Genomic DNA, 24954 nt, shown 5'->3' on the forward strand with positions numbered 1-24954 from the left:
ACGAATAAAAAAAAAAAAAAGTTAAAATAGGTATCATCCATGGTTGAACCCATATTGAGAAAATCTTACAAAGATCTTACTAACAAGCTTCTGTCTCTGATCCATGGATTCTTTAAGGGCCTGTATGAGGAAGCAGTGCAAAAGCAATCCAAACATTTAAGTCAGCTCTTAACTACCGGTAGCAGCTACAAAGCAGCCATAGGATCATCATAACCAGGTTACTAGTTACCATCTAAAGGCCAAGGACATACATTTTTATATATGGTTTGGGGCATGTACTCGCCTACCCTGATCCTCCGCAGCTGCCGTTCCACAATCTCCCACTTCCTGCTCGTTAACACTTCTTCAGGTTCCAAGATGAGTTTTTTGCCCACTCAGCCAATCACTGGCCACAACTGATTTTTTTATGCCTAAAACGGTTGTCCAAGATTGGAAAAAGCACATCTACTTTCTTGCAAAAACTGCCCCATCTCTGCCCCCAGGTGGTATGTAATATTACAATCCAGCTCTATTCATTTTAATATACAGTAAGACCACATCTAAGAGTGGACAAGAGTGGCGTAGTTTTTGGAAGAAAACAGCTATGTTTTTCTAAGCATGGATAATCACTTTAACATAACCCATATATATATAAATTAAATGGCAGTATGTATAGATTGATCTGAAGAGACTGCTGCATGGTTATAGATGACACACTGCTGCAATTTTTATAGATTATTCATTAAAAAAATATATAATAATTAGTTTTACAGATTATAAAAATGCTGCTTTAGTCAAAACAGATCAAATGTGCCTTTCCTTATATGCCGCACTAAATAGTGAGCCAATTAGTTTCTGTGAAGAACAATGTGGTTGTCTGGTACTTCTATTAATGTGGTTAATTGATGAATGAGTGCCCTACAAGTACTCTTCAAAAGAGACACTCACAAGTTAATGGCAATTTCAGAGGAAGTAGTCTTCCTTTGAAGTAATTTGCATATTTTCCCAGAAAGCACTGCCTGAAGTATCCCTATCTCTCCCTAAGGAGAGTCAATAGTCAGTAGCCAACTTATAGAATATATTTCCTAGAAGAAGGAGAAGGGACAAGAGCCTGAATGAGGTTAATGAATGACCTTTCAATGTGCAAATTAGAAAGGAATTCATTGAAGGAAGAAGATAAAAGGCGCCTGTAAGATGCTCCTCTGTGCGGAGATAACATCATAATAAGAACGAAAACAACAGTATTATTTTTTTAGCGGCTTATTAATTGCTCAGTGAAATACTTTTGTGAGGCACAACAAGCAGAAAATGAATTCATGGGCTATTAATCTGTCATACATGGTAGTGGAAGAAACGCTCATTAGGTGGCTTGATGCAATTACAGTTATTACATAACCATCTTTACAGAACATAGAGCAAATTATGAATAATATCATTCAATCTTACTTTCCATGAAAGACTTTCAAAGCCAGTGAGGGAGAGTGGTTTTGCATGAAAGAAAGTAAAACCACACTATGATGGTTAAGTGAACACAGATTGCCGAGCTTCATTCCTGGGAAGTAAGAATGAACCACATCTCCCATGATGCCGTTGTATTTACAATCACTGTCCATTGAAGATATTTAAATTGCACTTCAATAGAATTTTTCTATCTCCAGACAACTTTAACACACTGCCTTGGGCATTTGTCCCGCATAAGTCTACTCCATTTTCATAATTCTTGCTTCCTTGTCTGTTTTAACTATTTATGCAATCAGATCAGGTTATTTTAAATGCATTTGAAAGTATGTAAAGTGTAATATAGTTAGATTACGTAACTTTACCATCAAAAAGCATTAAAGCATGTGCATCCCAATGCAGAATACGTGTAATCCACTTACTAAAGGTGTTCAAATAGTACTATATACTGACAAATTAAAGGGTATCTGTCAGCTGCAATTCACATTTCAAACTGCTGACACTATTAGATAGGTGTTAGGGTACTATTACACGAAGCATAATTCAACGATCAACCTTCTCAAACAACCACTATGGCAAACGACCTGAAATAGTTCACCCAATTACACAGAACGATGATCGTTACTTATGCTCGTCTTGTTGTTGCTATAGCGTTCTTCGCTACTGCGAATGACCAAACAACGTCTTATTCAATGCGAATGATTTGAAACGATCAACAATAAAAATAGGTTAAAATTCTATTAAACAACCAACGATTTCTCATTGGTCAATCGTTGTCTGCTGTTACCCTAAACAATTATCGTTTAAATCCGAACAATCTAACTATTTTTCGAATGATAATTGACCCGTGCTAGAGGGGCCCTTAGGGCCAGGAGACACATGGTACCTTTTATATATCCATCTGTGCTTCCATATCATAGACTAATTTAGTAATAGTCAAAGAGGCTTTCCAGAGCTCCTAAAGTACAGCAAGCGGTAATACCTCCTTAGGCCTAGTTTACACATATCCGGCGGCAATTCCCTCCGGTGCAGGAGAGAAGCACGGGAGGGAAACACCTCTCTGAACTGATCCCGTTGTTTTCAATGGGACAGTTTGGATGATCCGTTGTACAACTGATGCCGCCGGACCGACCGTACGTCAGAACGCTACATGCAGCGTTCTGATGTACGGCCCGCTCAGCTATCCGGCACCGCATCCACTAAAGTCTATGGAGTGCCGGAGTCATGCCATGTACAGACGTATGCATTATGCATCCTCCGGCTTTTGCCTCCGCTGCTCCATAGAGAAGTCCACCCCCCAGCCCCCCCCCCCCCCCCCCCCCCCCGTGACCCTGGCTCTGCAACAGAGTGCCCCCTTGCAGGGCGGCAGCCCCACAACTCCTCTGTACAGGGGCAAGAACTAAAGGACAGGGGTAGGGAACTTTGCCTCTCCAGCTGTTGTAAAACTACAACTCTCATCATGTCTGGGATATCCAGGCATGATGGGAGTTGTAGCTTTGCAACAGCTTAAGAGCCAAGAGTCCCTACCCCTGATATAGGGGATATCCCCAAGTCCTGATGCCCAAGGTAGAAGGCTCTGGTATGCTGCTGCCCCACTACATTGATGGCCCCCCTGTAATGCCGTATAGGGAAAAAACTGATGACAACTGATTAATAAACGTATGGACACTGATAGAACTGATAGAAACTCATAGTTTAAAAAAAAAAAAAAAATGGATAAAAAACCTGATGACAACTGATGCCTTTTTGGCATCAGTTGTGACATCAGTTGTGGTCATTTTTTTTTACAAAAAAAGGGAAACGGATGCAATATATATATATATATATATATATATATATATATATATGTAAACTAGGCCTTAGTCCCTCCTGCCATACCTGAACATGAGTGGGACTCAGCTTTCGGGTGTAAATCAATCGGGGGGGGGGGGGGGGGGGGGGGGGGGGGGGGGGAGAGGCAGTGACAGGTATACTTTAAAGGAAATCAGTGGTGACACTTCTAGTTTTTAGGACTTTTCAATATAAATCAGTAGTGAGGTTACAGGAAGCTACACACCAGTACCTCATTTAAAAAAAAAAAAAAAAAAAAAAAAAATAATAAATATATATATATATATATATATATATATATATATATATATATATAGAGAGAGAGAGAGAGAGAGAGCGAAGCTCTAATTTGAAGTTGTGGGTCCCCACACTCATGCCTGCTTAGCCACTGACTTGCTGAGACGAGTCACTACTGCGGCCAGTGATTTGCTAAATGGTCATTTCTTGTGTGTCGGGATAAACAACAGCATTTGCTGACTGTGACAATGACCATAATCTGAACAGCATTGGTGGGGAATCTATAGAAGGTGCGGAAATGGTTCTTAATTTCTACAACCCCACCCCCATGAGCAGTCTTAAATGTAGAAATATTTTCCTGGAATACCCCTTTAAATACACACTGTTTACCCCCCATTTTAATATATTCTCATAAAGGCGCTGTTCCCGCAAAGTCAAAGCAATAAAAAAAGCTATAAAAAACGATGTGCTAAAAATCAATGCATGAGGCCTGCATTGTGTGAAAATATTTGTTTCTTAAATCCTATTCATTACAATGGAAGCAATGGAAGTAATGGCTGCTGAGGGTAAAATGGATCAAGAATTGTGACTTTACATACTCTAATCTACAAACTTCATTAACATGCTTTTCCCACAACACTCATTGATGGCTTATTTATGGGATATGAAAACACGATCTTATTCTTGCCTGTCCAATATGAATAATGTTGGATTAATATCATATACAGTGGGGAAAAAAGTATTTAGTCAGTCACCAATAGTGCAAGTTCTCCCACTTAAAAAGATGAGAGGCGTCTGTAATTTACATCATAGGTAGACCTCAACTATGAGAGACAAAATGAGAAAACAAATCCCGAAAATCACATTGTCTGATTTTGTAAGAATTTATTTGCAAATTATGGTGGAAAATAAGTATTTGGTCACCTACAAACAATCAAGATTTCTGGTTCTCACAGACCTGTAACTTCTTATTTAAGAGTCTCCTCTTTCCTCCAATCATTACCTGTAGTAATGACACCTGTTTAAACTTGTTATCAGTATAAAAAGACACCTGTGCACACCCTCAAACAGTCAGACTCCAAACTCCACTATGGTGAAGACCAAAGAGCTGTCAAAGGACACCAGAAATAAAAATTGTAGCCCTGCACCAGGCTGGGAAGACTGAATCTGCAATAGGCAACCAGCTTGGAGTGAAAAAAGCAACTGTGGGAGCAATAATTAGAAAATGGAAGACATACAAGACCACTGATAATCTCCCTCAATCTGGGGCTCCACGCAAAATCTCACCCCGTGGGGTTAAAATGATCACAAGAACGGTGAGCAAAAATCCCAGAACCACGCGGGGGACCTAGTGAATGAACTGCAGAGAGCTGGGACCAATGTAACAAAGCCTACCATCAGTAACACACTACGCAGCCAGGGACTCAGATCCTGCAGTGCCAGACGTGTCCCACTGCTTAAGCCAGTACATGTCTGGGCCCGTCTGAAGTTTGTTAGAGAGCATTTGGATGATCCAAAAGAGTATTGGGAGAATGTCCTATGGTCTGATGAAACCAAAGTGGAACTGTTTGGTAGAAACACAACTTGTCGTGTTTGGAGGAAAAAGAATACTGAGTTGCATCCATCAAACACCATACCTACTGTAAAGCATGGGGGTGGAAACATCATGTGGGGCTGTTTCTCTGCAAAGGGGCCAGGACGACTGATCCGGGTACATGAAAGAATGAATGGGGCCATGTATCGTGAGATTTTGAGTGCAAACCTCCTTCCATCAGCAAGGGCATTGAAGATGAAACGTGGCTGGGTCTTTCAACATGACAATGATCCAAAGCACACCACCAGGGCAACAAAGGAGTAGCTTCGTAAAAGCAGCATTTTTAAGGTCCTGGAGTGGCCTAGCCAGTCTTCAGATCTCAACCCTATAGAAAATCTTTGGAGGGAGTTGAAAGTCAGTGTTGCCAAGCGACAGCCCCAAAACATCACTGCTCTAGAGGAGATCTGCATGGAGGAATGGGCCAGCATACCAACAACAGTGTGTGCCAACCTTGTAAAAAATTACAGAAAACATTTGACCTCTGTCATTGCCAACAAAGGATATATAACAAAGTATTGAGATGAAATTTTGTTACCGACCAAATACTTATTTTCCACCATAATTTGCAAATAAATTCTTACAAAATCAGACAATGTGATTTTCTGGATTTGTTTTCTCATTTTGTCTCCCATAGTTGAGGTCTACATATGGTGTCAATTACAGGACTCTCTCATCTTTTTAAGTGGTAGAACTTGCACTATTGGTGACTGACTAAATACTTTTTTTCCCCACTGTATGTCCTTCGAAGGTTGCTGTATGCACATACAGTCACACAACCTCAAATTGACGGACGATTTTATTGAACGGCCATCATATAAATCAGTTGTTGTTTTTTTATAAGAACAGCCATCTTTATACAAACAATGGTCGCTATTATAACATAACGCCTGTTATTTGCAGTGAGATGAAAATCCAATAAGAGGGTCCATCATTTCAAGAGTGTGTGAATATAGCCTATAAAAGTTCTTGTCTACCTGTTTTGTTAGTATGATATGACTAGAGATGAGCGAACCTCGAGCATGCTAGAGTCGATCCGAACCCGAACTTTCAGCATTTGATTAGCGGTGGCTACTGAACTTGGATAAAGCCCTAAGGCTATGCAGAAAACATGGATATAGTCATTGGCTGTATCCATGTTTTCCAGACAACCTTAGAGCTTTATCCAAGTTTAGCAGCCCCAGCTAATCAAATGCCGAACGTTCGGGTTTGGATCGACTCCAACCCGAACCCGGTTCGCTCATCTCTACTTATAAATATTAGACACAATCCATTTCTCTTTCTCATATAATGCTCTGCTCTTTTTTAGATTTTAAATACTGCTTATCCAGTCCCTTGATCTCTCCGAAACATTATGGTATAAAAAACAGGTATGGATAAAATTGGTAGACAAGAGATCTAGCAGATCCAGACTCATAGTAATTGAAAAAATCCCATAAATAATGTTCTCTTTTTCTATCTTGTGTAGCACATATAAAAAATAATGTTCTGATTATTTGGGAAGACATCAATGCAATTTTTACCAGTCATGTGAACCTTTTTCATTTCTCAAAAAGAAATCTACGGAAACTGACATTACTTCTTAAAATGACTTCTGAACATTTAACAACAAAAAGGTGCATCCTGAAGCTTCTATGCCCCGCCTCAAAAATTGTAAAGGCCCTCCTACCCCCCTACGATGTACCATATATAATAAAGGGTGTTTTCTGGATGTGACTACTACCTCTGGACCCCTACAGCTACCCCATCAACCCCTTCCCTATAAACAAGAGAAACTTTATAAGACCCACATATGAACCTTATAAGCACAAGGCTCTGAAGTAGGTCATGTTGGCTGGTGTGTATGGTACGTTCCTATGTTGGCACACAAGCTTCAATTAACCCCCAAGAAAGCAATCAAAGTGCTATGTTTAAGACCAAAAGAACAAACTTTTAATCACAGCTTTGTAGACTAAATTCACATCCACAATCCCATCCAACAAGTCTTTTCCCACCTCTGTCTTTAGAGAGCTCAATGTGACTGAGGGCTAAAACACATTAAAATGAATTAAGCACAGCAGTTGTTTAAGTAAAATGGTGCAACATGTTAATTGAATGAGTTACCAAGGGGATTTGTTATTCACTGTAATCCTTTGAACAGAAATAGCCCTTTTTTTTTAAAGTTCCCAACTTTGTCCTTTTCTAACTGGCAAAATAATTAAAATTCTGCGATTGCTCTACTTGTGTAGATATACATTATCGGAATTGAAAAGCCGGGCCTGTAAGGAATATTTAATCAAGAGTTCTCGATCACAACAAGTTCCTGTGCACAAATAATCCATTGCGATGCAGACATTGCAATTTTACATTTTAATCTCTTATGAGGAAAATGTAAATAAGTATAGTCTAGCCGAGGAATGTGTCTCTCATTCATTACTCCTGGAAGGAAGCCACAACCCTTTAGATCTCTTAAAGGGAAGGGTACACAAGCAGATTCCGCCATTTCCAAAGAATAATATGTCACTTTAGTGTCAGAGGATATGAACTGAATGGACATGAGCACACATACGGATAACACAATTATAAGTGTTCTTTAAAGAGAATGTGTCACTTTATGGCTATGTTCCCACAACGTTTTTTCTTGTCCGTTTATCATTTTTAAAGTGACGTCTGTCATTTTGAGTCGATTGGCCTCCCGTCAGTGCAATTACAGCTATTGGTACATTATTCTAGATTAGGTGGACTAATTGGCCTCTGGGTTTGTCTTTAACTGAAAAGTCCATTGAATTTAATAGTAAAAACAAAAAAAGGCTGATGAAAAAAGAAAAACTGCGTGAACAACTAAAAAATAACATCTGGTCTTCCAAAAGACATCCCAAAATAATTGACATGATCATTATTTTGACGTTGGCGCAGATAACGTCTGTCATTTTATACACTGTGTGCATTGGACGTCTGTCTTTCCATTGACTTCAATGCATTGCACTGCAGTCAGTTAATTTTTTTTTTAAATAGAAAAAGCAGATGCCTTTTCTCTTTTTTTTTTGATGTTTTGTGAACATAGCCTGAAAATGTAGTCCAATCTACTCACACCATGCTATAAAGTAAGGGGGATGAGAAAACTGATATACAGTATGATCTTGTGGGATAAGATTTGGTACAACTTGTAAAATATATTACATTTACATCTATGTTTATTCTAAGCTGAGAAGTCCAGTGGGCGGTCCTAATTAGTGAGTGACAGTTGGCAGTACTCTATTTCACCTGTGGTGGCACTACAGGGATATTACACACTTACAATCAGGTTTCCTCACAGTTTATGGTTTATTACTGGGTTTCCCAGCAAAGAAACAGAGACCTTACATGTAGGAATTGTCCAAAGTGGAAAATACCTTTAATTATCTATTTCTTTATATATCATGTTCATCCTCACTTCAGTCTCTTTGCTAATATAAAATTCCCAGTTGGCTTTCTCAGTTCATGTAAAATGTAGTTTCCTGTTACATAGTCAGTATAGCAGACATGGCCTCTTATACACAGGCTGGGTTAGGCTTTCAGGTGTCACAACATGACAGTAATATATGTTGTATTCCCCTTCTTAATGATAAAAGCAAAAATTATTTCCTCATAACTTACATTCTTTGGACATTCCCACTTCAAAGCACCTCTGTAGTCTGCAGTACTGACAGCGATTCCGTGTCACTTTATTGATAACGCAGTTCTTTTCCCTGTGACACGTGTAAACCATGTTCTTCTGAATGCTCCGCCTGAAGAAGCCCTGTAGTGGGAAAGGCAGAAAAGAATAAATGGGCATTGGCCACATCACAGATTGTCCTATTAAGGTGATTAAATGTCATCAAATGGAAAATGTTGGATAACATGACTCTTCAAAACCATCTGAAAAATTAAAGGCTTTGTATCATTTTCCTTGCCGATTAGAGTACAGCACTTCTTCTGTGTCAAAGTATATGGAACAGATTATGATGTGGAGTTACAGAAGTGATACTGGAGTACATGCTGTCTGTAGGAGACTATATGATAGCTCCTGACAGCCAGACGAACAAAGGTTCATCAAGAGTTTAACTAGTTATTTGCTAGGGGTATATTTAGAAGGCTATATTAGGTTAAAGAGATCACAGAGAGACAAAGGAAAGAAGGAAAAGGAACAGAGTGGAAAGTGGAGACCAAAATAATTTAAAGTTGTCTCGTTCTCACATACTGATGTCATAAAGTGTTCTTAAGATGCTTTTTTTTTGTTGGGGGGGATGGGGGCAGCAGAAAGACAAGCATCAGTATCATAGAAGGTAAAAGAACATTACTAGGGCTAGTGAGGCTAAGGGTGGTATTTAATGGGGTGAATTTTCAACGTTTAGCAATAAACGATCTCGAACGACCACCTTGACAAATAATCTTAAATCGATTGCTGAACTCAGGGAGACCAGTGAAACGACAACACTGCCGGCTGCTAGTGAAAGCGCTCAGTGCAGTTAAGTCCTAGGTGCATTGCCCCCTGGGAAACACGAATATGCAAAAGAGGCTCCACGGGCTCCTCTTTTGCATATTCGTGTTTCCGAGGGGCAATGCACCTAGGACTTCATTGCACTGAGCGCTTTCACTAGCAGCCGGCAGTGTTGTTGTTTGGCTGGTCTCCCTGAGTTCAGCAATCTGTTTCTCTTATGGCTCTACTAGGCATTGCTTCCACCTAGCCAGAATCCTGCTCCACACTGATGAGGGGCAACACCCCAAAACAGCTGTATGTGGATGGTTACCTAACCTAGGCTTATCCCTTGTCATTACATTGACTTATAGGGCCACTTAATATGGTGGTTTTGGTGGTTTCCTAACAGGAGCTGCCCCTAGGCTGGGTCCTTCCCGGAGGGATATCTGGCTAGTCCTGTGTTTTGAGACTCTTCAATGAGGCTCCACAGGCTCCTCTTTTGCATATTCAAATAATCTTAAAGCGTTCACCCTATTACACAGGACGACGATGTTACTTACGGTCGTTCTTGCACTCGTCCTTTCCTGGCTGATAGACCAGGGAACGATGGATTATTACACCGAACCATGTTCAAATGATTTGTGAATGATTAACGATGAAAATAGGTCCAGATTCTATCAAACGATCAGCGATTTCTCAGTGGTAGCTTTACATGAAACGATTATCATTTAAATCCGAACGATCTAACAATTTTTCGATAATCGTCCTGTGTAATACGGTTCTTAGTGGAAGTTACAGGGCCATCACTGGAGCCCATCTTCTCAATAATAATGTCATACCGTATGTAGCCCTTCACTAGATAACTGTTGGCAGAGCTGAACAATTTCAAGATAGAAATGTATGGGGACAGCTGAAATTGACTGACGGTTGATTATTATCTCTCCCTATGGGGATGGGATTTTATACAAATAGGCAGATTATTGATTTATGTAGACATTAACAATAGAATGATCTTCTGACTTATGGCTTTCTGCTAAGAGGACCCGAACAGTGCTCGATAGATGTGAAAGATAATAGCCTCTAGGTGGTGATGGTGGCCCCTGGGCAATGGACACTTGTGCCCTTGCTGTAAATTACTATAATAATAATGCTACTACTGCCTTAGGCTATGTAACCACAATGTAAAAATGAGGCCAAATAACGGTTGTTGTTGCAAAACAACAGCCATTATTAATAATCATGAACATTAATAATAGCTATTGTTTTGTATATTTATTGTTTTGTTATACCTCTACATTTATATGCAGCATGATTGTAGACTGTTCACTGTTTGTATTATACTTGTTCTGCTCTTTGTCTTATATTGTTATGGTGGTAATGTGAATTAACTTCTGTATGGGAAGGTGCACCCCACATTTTTGCAGTCCATTTAACGGATCCATTTTTAAATAATTACTTTTAACGTACAGAACAACGAGGTCAACCACTTCTTGTGTACACTAAATTAAAAAAAACTGATTACTTTCGATCCATTTTTTTTTTTTTAAATAATGGAAGTCAATGGAAAAACGGATCTAAACGGATGGCACACAATTGCACCTTTTTTTTTTACATCCGTTTTTTCCCCCTTATAAACCAGATGCGTAAGACAGACTGCAAAAATGCACTGTGAACCCGGACTACTTTGTCTACAGCAGAAGAAAAATTGCACTTGTGTATGGTAGAAATGCTGAAACTCTATACGAATAACAATAGTTAAGGGAGCACACTTGTTTCTTTCTAAACTGGTGGATATTAACTGGCTAATGCTGAAGGGCAAAGGTTAAAGCTGGAGATGATTACATTGATCTACTATTTACTGTCCTCTGAAGGGTAATGCCTAGTTTTCAGAGCGAGCTGTATGGGGCTTTCAGTTCTGCTTTGTTCACAATCCATATTCCACTTACATTTTATCCTGAGATATCAGTTCAGTAAGGTCATTCATTTGTTCTGAAAACCCTAACAAGCACAGGTAGAACATTGGCCGTCTTATCGGCTTACCTACTTAGCAACTTTACACAACTCAGCTTGGCTTTCTATTCACAGAGCTTATACTGAGCCTGCAGAAGTCTGTTATTGATGAAACGATGAGAGTCTCCGACTGACGTAAAACTGCCTTGCATTATGTACAGTAGGAGCTTCTCAAATCTGATGCCAGAGCCTAATCTTGAACAAATACGACCAGCAGTGACAACCAAATGCCACCATGCAGAGCAAATAATATCCCCTAGCAGCACCACTATGGACAGAGTAGTGTGATATACCATCCATCAAACACCATAACGAAGCACAACAAACCGCATCGGCATTATATCCCACAATGCAACACAAAATACCTTCCCAGGTGTACCAGACACAACAAAGCAGCACAAATAATCTCCCCAGGTGTACCTAATAAATACCATGCCTTTGCCAGTGCTGGTGCAGTGTGGTATTTGTCAGTTTTGGGCTATGTTCACACAAACGATTTAACACCTGTTATTTGATACTCAAAATAATGGTCAATATTTTGAGTATCAAATAACACCGTCATTTACCATACTTTGGTGGCCATCAATGCAAAGACAGTCGTTGGTTCATTATTCAATTGAACTTTGCTTAAAATATGGGGAAATGATGGCCTGCAAATAAAACTGTGTGTGAACAACTCAAAATGTTTGTAAATCAATGTCATGAACATTAACTTGACGGCCACTGTGAACAACGTCCTTTATCCAATACACTGTATGAAAAGACGGGCACTGTTTTCAGACATTAAAGACATTATTTAAAAAAAAAAAAAAAAAAAAAAAAAAAAAAAAAGACAGTGTGTGAAAATTGCCATGGGGGGTATTTCCCCCTCACACTTCCTCCACTGGCAGCAGCATTGTCTCCCTTTCTACCCCTTCTCTAATGACAGCATACCATATGAAATGTCACCATGCCCAAGGTGACATTACAGCATAGGAAGATGATATATGTTGATGTTACATTGCATTGTATAAAGCACACAGTATTTTAATTACATTAAATAAGTGATATCACAGTACAAGGATCATATGCATAGAAGGGGTGAGAAAGTAACCATTAGGGAAACATGGCAATAATAATAACAACAATAATAAGTGATCTCCATTCTGTTTTCCATACCATTATCATCACTAAGGCTGGGTTCACACTGCCTTTTTGCAGTCTAATATATAGCTATTGTGTGCAGTCAGTTTGGTCTGATTCTCTATTGACTATCAATATATCAAAATGGATTTTTTTATTTTTATGTTCTTTAAACACACACAAAAATATGGTTGACCACATTTTGTGCATGTTAAAAGTAACCATTTCATTAAATGGACTGCAAAAACGCAATGTAAACAAAGCTTAACAGCACCTTAGGGCTCATTCACACGATCCATGCCATGCCATTACAGATGAGCGAACCGGGTTTGGGTTCGAGTCCATCCGAACCCGAACGATCGCCATTTGATTAGCTGGGGCTGCTGAACTTGGATAAAGCTCTAAGGTTATCTGAAAAACATGGATACAGCCAATGACTATATCCATGTTTTTCACATAGCCTTAGGGCTTTATCCAAGTTCAGCAGCCAACGCTAATCAAATGCCGAAAGTTTGGGTTCGGATGGACTCGAGCATGCTCGAGGTTTGCTAATCTCTACATGCCATTCATCCATACTCTCCTGTCATCTCTGCAGCAGGGGGTGGGGGTGGGTGATTCATGCCGCCATCTGCACAAGGACATGTCCTATTTTTTCACAGTGCGGGTCGCGGAACGGATCATGTGAATGGCTACATTCACTTCAATGGTCCCTAAAATTGTCCGTGGACCACGGACAATTTTACGGGACGTGTGAATGCAGTGGAGATGGGTTCACGTAGGATAGATTCACAGGCAGTAGTCCCTTCAAGCTATGTTCACAGGTCAGTTAATTTTATCCTTACAATAATAATAATAATAATCCCAAATATAAACCAAGTGCATACAGCCATTTTTTTCAAAGCATAAAAAGATTACAGATAAAAAAAAAATAAATGTGTACAACGTAACTTTTCTCTGAGGATCTCTCTGCATATCTTTGGCCAACTCCAACACAAAATGCAATGCCATAACTGCATCATACTGTAGGGCAGTGCTTCTCAAACTTTTTCTACTGGAGCCTCAGCCAACAGACCAGGGCAATGTCTGGGCCTCACCAGACAGACCAAGAGGGTGCCTGGGCCTCACCATCTTTTGTGAAAGTCCATTTAAAAGCTGAAAATAATGCTCGGGCTACCTTTCACCCATCTCCCAAGCTCTATATACTAATAAAGCAAGTACTAAACAAATTAATAATGTTGCTAATGGAGATTTTAGCAAACAGCAAAAGGACTGTGCAGATTATAGTTACTTTTGTGAAAACTGGTTCCTCAGCTGGGCCTCACCAACAACTAGGGGGCGCCTCACTGGTGACGCCTGCCTCACAGTTTGAAAAGCACTGCTGTAGAGAACCTGCAGCAGATCTGAGAATATGCAGAATGCTCTTTATTCCACACAGAAATGTTCCACCAAATACTGATGGCATTCTTCACAACCCCATCCACATACAATGTACTGAAATTTCCTCCAGATAGGCTTTGTAGAAACCAAAACCTAATCTGCTGCAAGCCCCCATGTGTCTAGTTGCTGTGTCCTATAGTAGCTTCTTAGCCTGCTGTCCATGTACACCCATGAGCTGGTTGCTGGACAGAACATTTTATATAGCTATTAAATCTTCAGACATGAACCAATCATACATTTGGTAACTAAGATAATCTTACACTGGGCCATGGTCACCTTTCACCTTGAGGCTATGTTCACACACGGTATTTTTTCTCAGTATTTTTCAACCAAAACCAGGCATGGATTAAAAACACAGAAAAACTATGCTTAAATTGAGTAGATGGACGCCGTTTAAGGGTATATAACGGCCGTTATATTAAAATACCAATTATTTCCCATTAAATGGCGGTCATCAACTAAATTTCAACAGTGTGTGAACATAGCCTTTCTATGTTTTCAATCCACTTGCAATTTGCAAATTACTGACCAAAATACTGAGCAAAAATACTGTGTGTGAGACCTGATGTGACCACCATTAGACCTTGTCATAGGAATATACCCTAACAGTCCTTAATCCTGTCAACCAGCCATTACTATTTTTTTGTTCCCTTATATTCTTTGATATTATAAACCTTAGGGGCTCTAGGTCCAGTTACTATACTATAATTGTGTTTGTCTTACATATGAGCACTGCAACATAAAGAGCTACCTTGGCAGCATTTATGTGTTTCCATGTACAGGCAATCATTTTCATACATCATTAGCAATTGGTAAGTACAAGCACTATATGAAACTAGATCTCTTAATTTTCCTATAAAAACTGCTTCTTTGCCAATGAAAAATAGCCAGGAAAAGGTAGTGATGTTTGTTTATTTGCTGGAGGAGTCCCCGATGGGCAGTAAGGGGAGCATAATTTAGAGCATATCAGCAGAAAAGTACACATTTGTTGATAACTGTAAAACCACCTGCTAAATATAATAGTACTTAGCGCTGCTAAATATTTCAAAGTAAGTATCAATAAGCTCCACCGCAATAAGTACTATAAGTCATTATAAAATATAATCCAATGCATTTCATAACTCTTTCCAGCATAGAAGCCAATTGGCCGCTGTTTTCATTGTGCGTTCCCTAGAGTGGTCTGCAGTGCACTGAATGTGTACATCATTTACCAGGCCTATGGTCCACAGTGGGCTTCTTATTCCTACTCTATCAGATGTATTGCTATTCCATTTTTCCTTTTATTACTATGTCCCATCTCAAGGTGCCGGGTTATTTTCTTAAAGAAAAACATATACATTGGCAAAATTTCTTTGGGGAGTTTTTTAAAATCATGGTCGCTAAATTTCCTACAATTTAAATCACGTACTAAGGTAATATTTCCCCCCGCATGTATAATATATAGTCGGAGAAAACTATTCTCAATCTGACTAAATCTATACGTTATTTTCACGAGGATGGTTAAGCTAATGGTAATGACGCCTATAGGTTCTAGTCATTTCTCATACAGCATTTTAAAAGATATACTACATAATCCCACACCAGATATATTGTGGTATTTATTCCAACCACATAGAACAATAATGTGTACAAAGACTCGGCCCGTGAAATAGTACACTTATGAAGAATTGGGGGAGGGGGGGCATCAGAAAAAACAAGCCAACATGCAAAAGAACAAGGCATTTTTACAGGTCTTTTCCCCTGCCTTCAAACTTTGGGAAATACCTTTTAGTAGAGTCCTTTGAAATTAGGATAATCACATGATGTCCCCCTTCTGGAATCTCCAACAATTAGCTGTAATCTGTTAAAGTGTACCTGTCGTTAGAACTTTCAAAATCTAAATCAATGTGAAATAAAGCAAGTTTGCAATTTACATTCATTATTTAAATTTTTTTTGTTATCCTGCTGTAAAACAAAGCTGAACTTACCAGAAATCCAGGTCCAGTCTCCTGAAGGCAGATTTTTAGTCTTGTGCTGGTTGAAAAAAAAAAAAAAAAGAGACTAAACACATGAAATCCCAGCCAGTACAGTCATGACTCATCAATCACATGACTGCCTTCTATGTGAGCGTGCAGATGCCCTGGGAAACATCGGACCTCCTGTGTTTAGCCTCTTTGGAGGGGGGGGGGGGGGGGGGGAGTCTAAACACAGGAAGTGCTGTGTTTTCCGTGGCAACTAAAAAAAGAAAAAAGATAGTAAATTGCAAACTTGCTTTATTTCACATCTACTGTTAATTTAGGTTTTAAAAGTTATAATGACAGTGACACTTTAAATGTTAATTTTCTTTGCAGTGCTACCACAGGAGAAATTGGGTATTACAAAATGCCCATAGAAATCAATACAAAGTTTGTGTAGTGCAGGGCAAAATAGGTCCTCTTGTGTTGGGAACCCTATTTACATTTGCTCCCTATTCTGGGTAAAACATGAGGACCCAGAACAGTGGAACCTTCTGCATTAACTTAGAATTCTTTAATATTTGGTATGAAAACAGATTCTAGAAACTGGATGACCCAATTAATGTCCAATATTGGGGCAACTGGACTGATAATGCACGATTTATAATATATCATGATTCTCTAAAGCTGCATAATTATTGCATGGATGGAAGATTGGTCAGAGCTATGTATGTCATCATCTGAGCACACATACAGACTGCTTAATTCTCTGTGAACTCCGTCAATTGTTGGATTTACGACTATTCTTTCATTTTAAAATCATATAATGGTGTAATTATAGGCAATGCTAGAAAAAGACTTAGTACAGCATATGGGTTAAAGGATAGGTCAGAAATTTTTTTTTCTTCAAAATCAACTTGTCCCAGAAAGTGCCAGACACTATTAAAAATCTCACGTTTTTCAGTACTTATTAGCTGCTGTATGTCCTGGAGAAAGTGGTGTATTCTTTCCAGTCTGGAGAGCTGGGGAGGTTTTCTATGGACATTTGTTACTTTTCTCTACAGTTCCTGACATGGCGAGAGGTGGCAGCAGAGAGCATTGTGTCAGACTGCAAAAGAGTACCACTTCCTGTGGGACATCCAGCGGATGAAAAGTACTGGAAGAATTTTTTAATAGACGTGAATTACAAATTTCTGGCACCAGCTGATTTTTTTTTTGCAGAACTATCCCTTTAACAGCAAGGTTAGCAATAAAACAGCCTAGCAACAAAAAAATAACAATAAATGAAAAATACTTAAAATAAAGTACAATGTATACTTATACAAAAGACTTATGAGGGTATATCTTAAACACCTTTGAGAACCACACATTAGCAATGATAGAGGAAACCTCAAGTGGTATAATAATCCAGAAAAAAAAAGTAGAAATGAAGCGGCACTCACCACCATACACGTGAAAACATCAGTGCTTGTTTATTTCATCTGTCCATGTTGAGATATACAATTCAGCAGGTAGCAGATAACCCATGATGATAACAGGTGACAGCTGTTCGCTTTACTAAGCTTCTCCAGACCTGCTGATTTGTATATGTCGACACGGACAGGGGAAATAAACAAGCACTGATGTTTTCACATATATGGTGGTGAGTGCCGCTTGATTTCTACTGGATTCTTCTGGAATATTATACCACTGAATTTATTAGAGCTGAGCACCCCCCCCCCCCCTAGAAGCTACTTTACTTGCCCGCACTACAAGGTCCAGCAAATCCGGAATAAAATGACACATTTTCCCATAACACATAAATCACGCTGTGCCAGTCTGTATCTGCTTGAAATCTTGTGAAACCTTAAGTGGGTTTACAATGCAGCTAGTCTGGTAAAAAGGATGTAAGATCTAAAATTTCATAACAGAACAGAATTTAAGAAATCTCTCTTAATGGTTTTAAGATTTTCCCCTGCACCAAGCAAAACTGACAGCAGACCCCCTTGGGGCTTTGATTTGCCATGCTGTGGACCACATACCTAGTCCGGCAGGAGGATGAACTTGATAGACATTTGTCTTTTTTAAGCTTTGTAACTATATATGTAACATGCCACAGAGTCAGTCAATGAATGGCGAGCTTTAGTCCTACTTTTTAAACAAATAGAGCAAGACAGAATCAGCCAGTAATTGCTTTTGCCAACCCCTCTGTTTCCAGAGCATCGGTGCCCTTCTAGAATATATTCGGTAATTACTCCCTTACACAAATCTCCATGCATTAATTGGGATTACTTGGAAACAGCAAAAGGCCTGACCACTGAATAGATGGCCCACACACTTCCTCCCCTATACATTCTAGTATTATGTTGCCCAAATTTGTCATTCTTTTGTTTGGTCTTGTTAATTGGAGATTTTGCAGGGTTTGCTCAATTTAATGTAAATGTCAAGTTTCCATAATGCATCAGTGTCCTTTAGGAACTATGTCCGTGTATACTATTCCAGCTCATTTTATTGAGGCACGGAATGAGGCATCATTCTGTAACTATACTGAAATAATATTTTATGCATGTTACCTATATAAAACAAATAAATAAAACGTGGCTTGTAAAATGTGTTGGACATATACTGCTGAATGCTGCTGAATTATATTGGTATTGCAAAAAATGTGATCCTGTGATCTGCAACAGAGCGTAGTATAGAAGCCATCAAACCAACCTAATATGTTTCTAAATAAATGGCCCCTACAAAAAATACGGGGAAAAGATGTTCCAGGTAAAACCTCCTCAAAAGACAAGGGGGCATTGCCTCCGGCCTGGAGAAAAAAAGGTTCAATATCCAGATCCCCAGGATCTGGTCACAGCAAAAACAGTGAAGTGCATCAAAACAGGCTTAGACAAGTTGTTAGAACAAAATAACAAAAATTCATGTGTATAGAACCTACCCATCATCCATCCCCCTTTCCTCCATCCATCCATCCATCACCTCCGTGGTTAAACGTGATTGACATATGTCTTTTTTCAACCGTACCAATTATGTAACCATGATTTAGTCCTCTGATCTTCTATGTCCGTTTGGTGTCAGTGCACAACCTGCCCACTCACTGGCTGCATCTATCTGAATAGTCAGATAGGTGGGAACATTGAAAATTGTCCTAGGCTCAGGGGTGTGGTTGAACTTGAGATTAGCAGCATTTACAGCTGACTGGAGCAACTCTAGAATGAAGAGCTGACGGGGGCAAGTGTTAAAGAGGCACTCTGCTATAGCTTAAAGCTGACTGTGGCAACTTCCAGTTAATTCTATTATTCTACTTATATTTGTCTATGGAGACTGCAGGGTAGTATGCTTAATGTACCTGTCAGTGATATGAGGTTGATATGGTTTTACCACCTAAGGGCCCCATTACATGGGACAAATATCCTGCAAAAAAAATCATTATATTGTTTAAATTTATCTTTTTGTGTGTATGCAGGCAACGATCAAATGACTAATGAGAAGTCGTTCATGTGTCGTTGATCGCATCTTTTGTTAATCATTGTTAATCGTTCAGTGTATGTACAATTTCAGGTCGCTCACTGCGATGGTCGGTGTTTGCGATCGTTTATCCTTATTTGGGGTAGATGAAAAGTCACTTTGTCTTGTGGGACCCTAAGGTGCAGTTCACATCACACTTTCATTATACAGTATGTCGGTTTGGTGAATAAGCCTTTGGAGACATTCTGCATATGTAAAGCGCAAAGTAAATGTGAACAGAGTCTAACCAGAAGTGGTGCTCACCTAGTCTTAGTGCATCTGTATTACCATCTATACAATTATTAAAATAATACAAAATAAAATAAAGTTCAACTTTTTCCTCTGTTTATATAACCATCCATTGGGATTTTTAGTCTATCATGGTCATCTTCATGATGTAAGTTTTAACTACATCTGAGCAAAATAATGCAGTTATCTTGTTTTCAGTAAGTCGCCTCGGTGACATATTAGCTTAATTAATGTCAATTGTTAACAAGTTAATTAGACATAAACTTTCATAACTACTGCAAATATTTTCCCGATAAGTGCAGTGACTTATTGTCAGAGCCGCTACCTCAGATAAAACGAGACTAATGAAGGCAGCGCACACTCCTGCTAATTAGAGGCAGATAAGAGCGCACAGTCACTCTGGCTTCACTTTTGGGTTATGGGTCTGAGAGGGGAGGACTAAAATACAGCAGACAGAAATAAATCCACGTGGGAGCTTGGTCTATACTGGAGAAGGAAAATTCTGAAGTAATTATATACACTCCTTCATAGAAGCATCATTTGAAGAGGATCGGTGGTCAGTCCAAAAAATGTAATATTTTTCTATTATTTTAGATAGAGACGAAAGAACTTCAAGTATGTTCCGGTTCATCCCAAAGTTGGGTGCGACTCTAGGGACATGGATACAGCCCTAGGAGACCTAGCTCGCTCATCTCAAAAAGTGATTAAAAAAAAAGTTAGAGTCCGTTTTAAAGGGAAAGTGTTACAGTGAGCAATCAGTCTGGCGTGCCAGCTGTATGGTGTAGAACAGGAGAAGCTACACAGATTGATATCTAGTATGATATGTAGTATTGCAGGAAAAGACTTATTATAAGAAATTCATTTCAATCTCTGTTTATCCTGGGATTAAGTGACTAGAGGTTCGCCTACTATGTGATGGACAGTTATGTCTGTATGTCTACTCATTCAAGGGATACTCCAATGAGGAAAAAAAAAAGTCAACAGGTGTCAGAAAGTTATAAAGATTTGTAAATTACTTCTTTTTAACCCCTTAATGACAATGGACGTAAATGTGTGCCATGAAAGTCTGTGCCTAAATGACACATGGCATACATTTACGTCCATTGTCTGCAGAGTCTTTATGAAGCGAGCTCAGGAGCTGTGCTTTATTCATAGAGGATGAGGACCAGCAGCCGGCTCCTCACAGACAATGCAGACCAACGCAATCATGCGGCTGCCCACCATTAACCCTTTCAGTGCCGTGATCGTGTCACTTAAATGTCAGTGACAAGAGTTGCGCTCCTGTTACTGTCCGATCGGGACCAGTTCGTACTGCAGGGGTCCAGATTGTTTTAACTGACTGCCAGAGGTCTCTTTCCTTTCTCCGTGCGGTCAGCTCAACGATCTTCTAATCTATGTGAAGATGGCCAATAACAGTGACTAATGCTATTGCCAAGTACATGCGATCTAATGATCTAATGTTTTAGGCAATTCCTATTTGTAGCATTTTCATCTTATTACATATGTCCATGAAGCTTTGTCTTTGACCAAAAAAACAGTATTGGACCCTATAATGTCCATGTTGTGTATGTCTGCATTGACAACCTGTACAGTCTCAAGCAGATTTCCTAAACACAAAAATGCAATCTATATAATACCAATCTATAAAGAATTGGAGGGTTTCTAGAGTTCTCGATTTTGGGACCATATCGATAACAAAGTTGGTATGGATTTGTGTGCCAGGCAAGTTTTGCGGCCCTAATCCAGCCTTGGCGTTCACAACAAGATAAGTATTCAATAAAAAGAAGACAACACTGATTGTAACCACTAAAAAAACACGCAAGAGACGTTCTGTGTTGGGAGGGAAAAGCAAGTCTCACTCCAACCTCCTTCAAGAAATGTTATGAAATATTCAAATTATTAGATCTAGTAACCTAAAGGCGGGGCACTTCTAATATAGTCATCATTGTTATATTCTACTATTTTATCCATAAGCCAAAAAATCTTTTTGAATATTTTACTTTACTCAGGTTTTAGTAGCCAGAGCTAGTAGATCCCTGCTATAGAAACACGTACATCACATTAACCATATGCTACTTCATATGTAAGGACCAGGGAAGGTACATGTATGGTTTTATAGCAACAATATAATCTGAAACCTTACAACAGATGTTTTTTGGAAAGAAACATTTAATCCAGAAAAAAAAAACAGGAGTGGTGAATGTAAAAGTTGACATTGTGACAGGAATTATGTTACTAAGTAGTGAACGATCTAAAGTTACACTTGCTGTAAGGCTGCGCTGGCCACCTGCAGACGTGCTAATGACAGAACAATGGTGGCATTGTTTCTGAGCAGAGGTTGGTCCTTACACAAACAATAAATGGGTTTATCCCAGATACTGCACCAATTTATGACAACATGCCATGTAAAAGCCGATCCAAACCTGAGCTGCATTAAACTAGCTGGAAGCAATGTCCTATGTCAACAGTCCAGCATATCATGTTTAGAATGACATTTTTTATAGTAAAAGAATGAAAAAGATACAATGCGGATGTCGGGGTCTTATATTTATGACTAGCTTGTAAATGCATATTCATTATGCTTACTGCTTGCACTTCAAGGCTGGGTTCACACTACGTATATTTCAGTCAGTATTGTGGTCCTCATATTGCAACCAAAACCAGGAGTGGATTGAAAACACAGAAAGGATCTGTTCACACAATGTTGAAATTGAGTGGATGGCGCCATTTAATGGCAAATATTTGCTGTTATTTTAAAACAACGGCTGTTATATTGAAATAATGGCAGTTATTTACTGTTATATGACGGCCATCCACTCAATTTCAATTTCCACTCAATTTGTGTGAACAGATCCTTTCTGTGTTTTTAATCCACTCCTGGTTTTGGTTGCAATATGAGGACCACAATACTGACTGAAATATACGTAGTGTGAACCCAGCCCAAGAGCGTGTTTGGATGATTTTCTTAAGAACACTCTGTTGCAGATTCCATACTTTTAATTTTCTGCCAAAGATTTCTATTTGTAGGATTTTCCATAGTTTTGGGCACGGATAAGCGTTAATTAAAAATTTGGTCTTACTGAAATACTGCTCTCCCCCCTTAGGAGACAGATATTCACTAATGCAAAAGTCTTCAGTGAAATTAGGGCTGTGTTCACACATGTTGAAGCTTCATATCATATTGAACAGATTTGATGAAAGGAGGAAAGGGTGCTCCAAACATTAAAGGACTGCCCGACTGCACCATTTTCCTGACAACCAATGAAACACTATGGGGAAAATAAAAGTATTATGGGTCACATAGTAATCTTATCTATTGTAGCAACAGTTTGCTCTGTTAGTCTGCTGGGTGGTCTATGGATTTAAAGGGGAACTCCAGGTAGAGGTTAAAAAAAATGAAACTTCTGCAGAAGCATAACGCATTGCTTACCTATCTATCCCAGTTTTGAAACTACCAAAAATCCATTTGTTTTGGGGGGGTTTTGTTCTGTATTGTGTTTCTGTACTTCCTGGTTGAGAAGTTCCCAGAATGCAGTACTGGTTCCAGAATGCAATGCTTTTCTTTAGCTGTTCATTACAGTCCCCAGTCCTTGCAGCAGCTGCTTCTGGCTGGTCAGAGATGGTGAATCATGGGGATTGGGAGATCCAGCTGCGCCTCCTGTGACATCATGCCCTGCCCCCTGTCTGCATCATCAGCCTGTGCTCAGCAAACACACACAATGTGAGACAGAGGCATGGAAGGTTTGTCTCCTAAGGTGGGAAAGCAGTGGAAGCAGGAGACAATGTGAATTAGCACAGAGGCCCTTTTTTCCTGGATTTTAATCAGCTACCAGTGTGGCAGAACTGTACAGATATGGTAATACATTGTATAGACACACCTATATAACTTTTAATGTACTTTTAATAGAAAAAAAAAAAAAAAATATATATATATATATATATATTAGGGACTGGCAAGCACCTATGGTTCCAATAAATGGGCTTATCCCATTCATATGTGTGTGTGTGTATATATATATATATATATATATATATATGTATGTACGTACATATATATGTATGTATATATATTTTCGGGGCTGGCTTAACCCTTAGGGGACACAGCCAGTTTTCATTTTTGCGTTTTCGTTTTTCCCTCCTCGTGTATATAAGGCCATAGCGCCTGCATTTTTCCACCTAGAGACCCAAATGAGCCCTTACTTTTTGCGCAACTAATTGTACTTTGCTATGGCAGATGTAATTTTTGCCTAAAATGTGCCGGGAAACCAGAAAAAAATTATATGTGTGGTGAAATTGAAAAAAAAATTTTTTTTTTTTTATTTGGGGGGGGGGGGGGGGGGGGTTGTTTTTACTCCCTTCGCCCTAGGGTAAAACTGGCTTGTTATATATGTTCCTTAAGTTGTTACAATTACAACGATATGTAACATGTATAACTTTTATTTGATTTGATGGCTTGTAAAAAATTAAAACCTTTTAAAGAAAATATATGTTCCTTAAAATCGCTCCATTCCCAGGCTTATAGCGCTTTTATCCTTTGGTCTATGGGTCTGTGTGAGGTGTCATTTTTTGCGCCATGATGTGATCTTTCTATCGGTACCTTGATTGCGCATATATGACTTTTTGATCGCTTTTTATTACAATTATTCTGGATTTGATGCGACCAAAAATGCGCAATTTTGCACTTTGGGATTTTTTTGCGCTTACGCCTTTTACCGTGTGAGATCAGGAATATGATTAATTAATAGTTTGGGCGATTACGCATGCGGCGATAGCAAACATGTTTGTTTATTAATTTATTTATTTTTATTTATAAAATGGGGAAAGGGGGGTGATTCAGACTTTTATTAGGGGAGGGGATTTTGTGTTATTAAAAATACATTTTTCTTTTACTTTACACATATACTAGAAGCCCCCCTGGGGGACTTCTAGTATATGCACTCTGATCTCTCATAGAGATCCATGCAGTATAGTTATACTGCATGAATCCATGAGATCGGTGTTCTATTGCTTTTGGCTGCTGCAACCAAAAGCAATAGAATGCCGAGCCAGAATCAGCGCCATTACGGCGCAGACCCCGGCCCGGGTAGGATGCGGGGATCGCCCCCCCGCAATCGCGCCGCAGGGGGGCGATCCCCCCACTAGACCACCAGGGATGGATATGAGCAAGTATTTAGAAGCAGCTGTCAACTTTGACAGCTGCT

The 24954-nt window shown here is 39.2% G+C and overlaps 1 protein-coding gene across 12 annotated transcripts in view; it reads right to left on the reverse strand.

The window, feature by feature from the left end:
* Nucleotides 1-24954, reverse strand: part of RARB (retinoic acid receptor beta) — a 508146-nt gene that overhangs the window by 52831 nt on the left and 430361 nt on the right. For all 12 annotated transcript variants that reach the window (XM_069958669.1, XM_069958671.1, XM_069958665.1 and 9 more), the window contains one exon: nucleotides 8711-8852. In XM_069958669.1, the coding sequence (XP_069814770.1) occupies nucleotides 8711-8852 (142 nt within the window). The remainder of the gene's footprint in view (nucleotides 1-8710; nucleotides 8853-24954) is intronic.

Source organism: Dendropsophus ebraccatus, chromosome 2 (genome assembly GCF_027789765.1).
Source record: "Dendropsophus ebraccatus isolate aDenEbr1 chromosome 2, aDenEbr1.pat, whole genome shotgun sequence".
NCBI classification, from domain to species: domain Eukaryota; kingdom Metazoa; phylum Chordata; class Amphibia; order Anura; family Hylidae; genus Dendropsophus; species Dendropsophus ebraccatus.